Raw genomic sequence first — 3,115 nt, 5'->3', positions numbered from 1 at the left:
GATCGGCCCCAAGGCTGGGAGTAGCAAGGAATAGGAGAACCGAATAAAAAAGGACAAGCAGTCTTGAAAATCCCATCGCCTTTGCGTCTCTCTCCCCTCTGAAAATTTTTATCTATGAAGCTTTATACGCAGATACATGCTTTTCTCAAGCAATCTTGCCCCCAAAATAAGCTAAACTTTATATATTTTTTATAAAAATAAGAAATAAAAATTGATTTTTATTTCTCTGTCAAATCTCTCTCATGTTTATCTACCCGTGGATTTACGTAAAATTATATAATAATTGTGTAGTTTTGAACAATTGTACCATAAATTCATTTTAAAGCCATTGGAACGGTTGATAAAGATGGAAGTGGTTGAGGTTGATTGCAAGCCGCCATGGACCTACCAACTTGTCTTTCTTAATTTCTTCCCAGGGGGCCAGAACGCGGTTTCTATTTCAAAGTCTTGCACATGCTCTGGGGAATTGACGTAGGCAGAACCGAGTGGCATCCTTAGGCACGAGTTTGCCCATTATTCATCCAGATTAAATCACCCTATTTGATTAGATTATATGTAGATCAAGAAGAGATGGCGGATTCTGATTGGAAGGAAAATTTTGGGCTATCAATGAAAGTGACCGCAGTCATAACCCGAATGTCAGATTGTCAAGCCATAAAAACAAAGTTAATGTTTGTTTTAAGTTTAAACAAATCCATCTGGGTGTAGACCTTTTGGTCCATAAACCATTCTTTTTCGATAATAATTGGTTTTTAATCGATGTAATTGCAAACGTTCAAGAATCTAAATTTGTAATTGCACACACAAGGACTGATTGAGCATGGCTAGCTCCGTCCGAAATGGGTCCAAGCAGCAGCAGACTGGTATACTATTTTAAGGTCTCGACACTGATTTGGAAGATGTTGAAAATGTAATTTTGGGTTGATCATAAATTTCTTCCTTAGGAAGATCAAAAGAAGATTCATAATGAAAAAGTCAAAAAGAAAAGGACTGTTGATTGAGATGGGAGTGGTGGAAGAGGAAAAGCTACGCATGAAACTTCAAGTTTATTTCCTTGTGCATGAATAAGAAAAGAACAAAGAAGTTTCTGTTTATTTCCTTCTGGCTTATAGCGCCGTGTCAAAATCAATCATATAGCCGGTCAAACAAAGAAGGCTTCAAGTTTTTTTTATTTTTTTGTTTGGTTGATCTAGCTAAGCACAAGCTGGTGCGCAACTTAAAATACGTTGAGACTATTCGTGCGAGCTGGCAAAGTCTTGGTGGGAGAGAACGTGGCCTGATATTTTATATTGATTAGTCCAATAAACAACCTAATTGTTGACTTAATTTACAATCCAAACACTTACTAACGTAAAAAATAAAGAAGAGAAGAGATTTGTAACTTAGAGATTTGATTAACCACAGAATATTTAGCACATGAAAAGGGTGGTCCAAGGGTAATCAGGTCAAACTGCAGAGAGAGGAAATAGTAACAAATACTGAATTTTGACACAGAAATGCTTACAAATGTGACCTGCTTGCTATCTTGGATGGGGCTCAGTTATTGAAACCTCATTTTCTGAGACTGCGGCAGCTTCATTTCTGGATTGAGTGGATTCTGTTGCCCCTGAATTTAGCCACAACATATCTGATTGAGTGTTGCTGTGCATGAAAAATGCAGGTTCTGAGGGTAGTGGGAGAGTGACAGAGTAGCTAGTAAGCATCAGAACAACTGAAGCCATGTTTGGTCTCTGGGCTGCATTTTCTTGGACACAAAGCAGACCAATGTGGATGCATCTCATCACTTCCGTTCTTGAAGCTTCCCTCAAAATAGGATCTACAAGATTCAATGCTGTCCCATCCTTCCAATTTCTCCAGGCCTGCAGGATTTAATTCATGCAAATTATCAGAGAGTACATTCTTGAACTGCTTTGAATAAATTTCATTGAGTTACAATCTCATATTTAGGGACAAAGGATATTAATACTTACATAGCTTAGAAGATCTTCTACATTCTCCCCAACACGAAAAGCAGTATTTTTTTGACCACACAGAATCTCCAAAAGTAGTACACCAAAACTAAAAACATCCGACTTGACAGAAAATTGACCATGCATTGCATATTCCGGTGCCATGTATCCACTACAAGTCATTATCAGAAAAATTAGCATACACATGACTTATCAAATCTTTGAATCATTTGATTTATCTAATGATGGGCAGTTTAACAGAAGTGATCATTCTAGTACTTACTATGTTCCCACAATTCTACTGGTAGCACCTTGAGTTTGATCAAGTGCACACAACCTTGCCATGCCAAAATCTGAAATTTTAGGATTCATCTCTGCATCTAATAATATGTTGCTAGCTTTGAGATCACGATGAATAATTCGGAGTCGAGAATCCTCATGAAGGTAAAGAAGTCCACGAGCAATGCCTCCAATGATTTTGTATCTTCTTTCCCAGTCCAAATATGCACGCTTCACTGGATCTGCATCACCATATATACACACATCCGAGTTAGTGAAACCATAAATCAAGGATGTTAAAGTGTTAGTTTATGCTTCCAATAATACATGATATACCATACCAAATAAGAATTGATCCAGACTTGCATTAGGCACAAACTCATAAATGAGAAGCCTTTCATTTCCGTCCAGGCAGAAACCTTGGAGCCTAACCAAATTCCTGTGCTGAAGCTTGGCCACTAACCGAACCTCGTTTTTGAATTCTAGATCTCCTTGTCCAGAATCTGTAGACAGCCTTTTCACTGCTATTGATTCTCCACCGGAAAGTGTGCCCTGAGAAGATATCAGATTGAATTATGCATATGCTAATTGAACTTATCATTGATGCAATACTTTTCATTTTTTTTAAATACCAATGATCATTTTTGTCTTACCTTATAAACTGCACCAAATCCACCTTGTCCAAGCTTATTTGCATCAGAAAAGTCATCTGTTGCAGCTCTAATGGTGCTGAAATCATATTGCAAGGACTCTGCACTTCCGATTTCATCCACTTCTTCGGCTGCTTCACGGGCTTAACAAAAGAACAAAATCACAAACAAGTAAATAAGTGTGAATTGTAGATTTAGTCACCACCTAAATTCATTCAACAAGATTCCAAAAGGAAA

At 37.6% G+C, this 3,115-nt stretch overlaps 1 protein-coding gene across 1 annotated transcript in view; it reads right to left on the bottom strand.

Moving 5' to 3' along the window:
• Positions 1–926: 926 nt before the first annotated feature.
• Positions 927–3,115, bottom strand: part of LOC110423972 (cysteine-rich receptor-like protein kinase 15) — a 3,704-nt gene continuing 1,515 nt past the window's right edge. Inside the window, exons 3-7 of the mRNA XM_021438416.2 lie at positions 2,882–3,021; positions 2,570–2,780; positions 2,233–2,470; positions 1,971–2,121; positions 927–1,859 (exon numbers count right to left, since the gene is read on the bottom strand). Coding sequence (XP_021294091.1) covers positions 1,521–1,859; positions 1,971–2,121; positions 2,233–2,470; positions 2,570–2,780; positions 2,882–3,021 — 1,079 coding nt within the window. The 3' untranslated portion in view covers positions 927–1,520. The remainder of the gene's footprint in view (positions 1,860–1,970; positions 2,122–2,232; positions 2,471–2,569; positions 2,781–2,881; positions 3,022–3,115) is intronic.

The sequence above is a fragment of the Theobroma umbraticum genome, unplaced genomic scaffold, assembly GCF_002168275.2.
Source record: "Theobroma umbraticum cultivar Fairchild unplaced genomic scaffold, ASM216827v3 scaffold_204.0, whole genome shotgun sequence".
NCBI classification, from domain to species: Eukaryota; Viridiplantae; Streptophyta; class Magnoliopsida; order Malvales; family Malvaceae; genus Theobroma; species Theobroma umbraticum.
The sequence above is the reverse complement of the archived record's forward strand: the minus strand, read 5'-3'. Positions and strand labels throughout refer to the sequence as shown.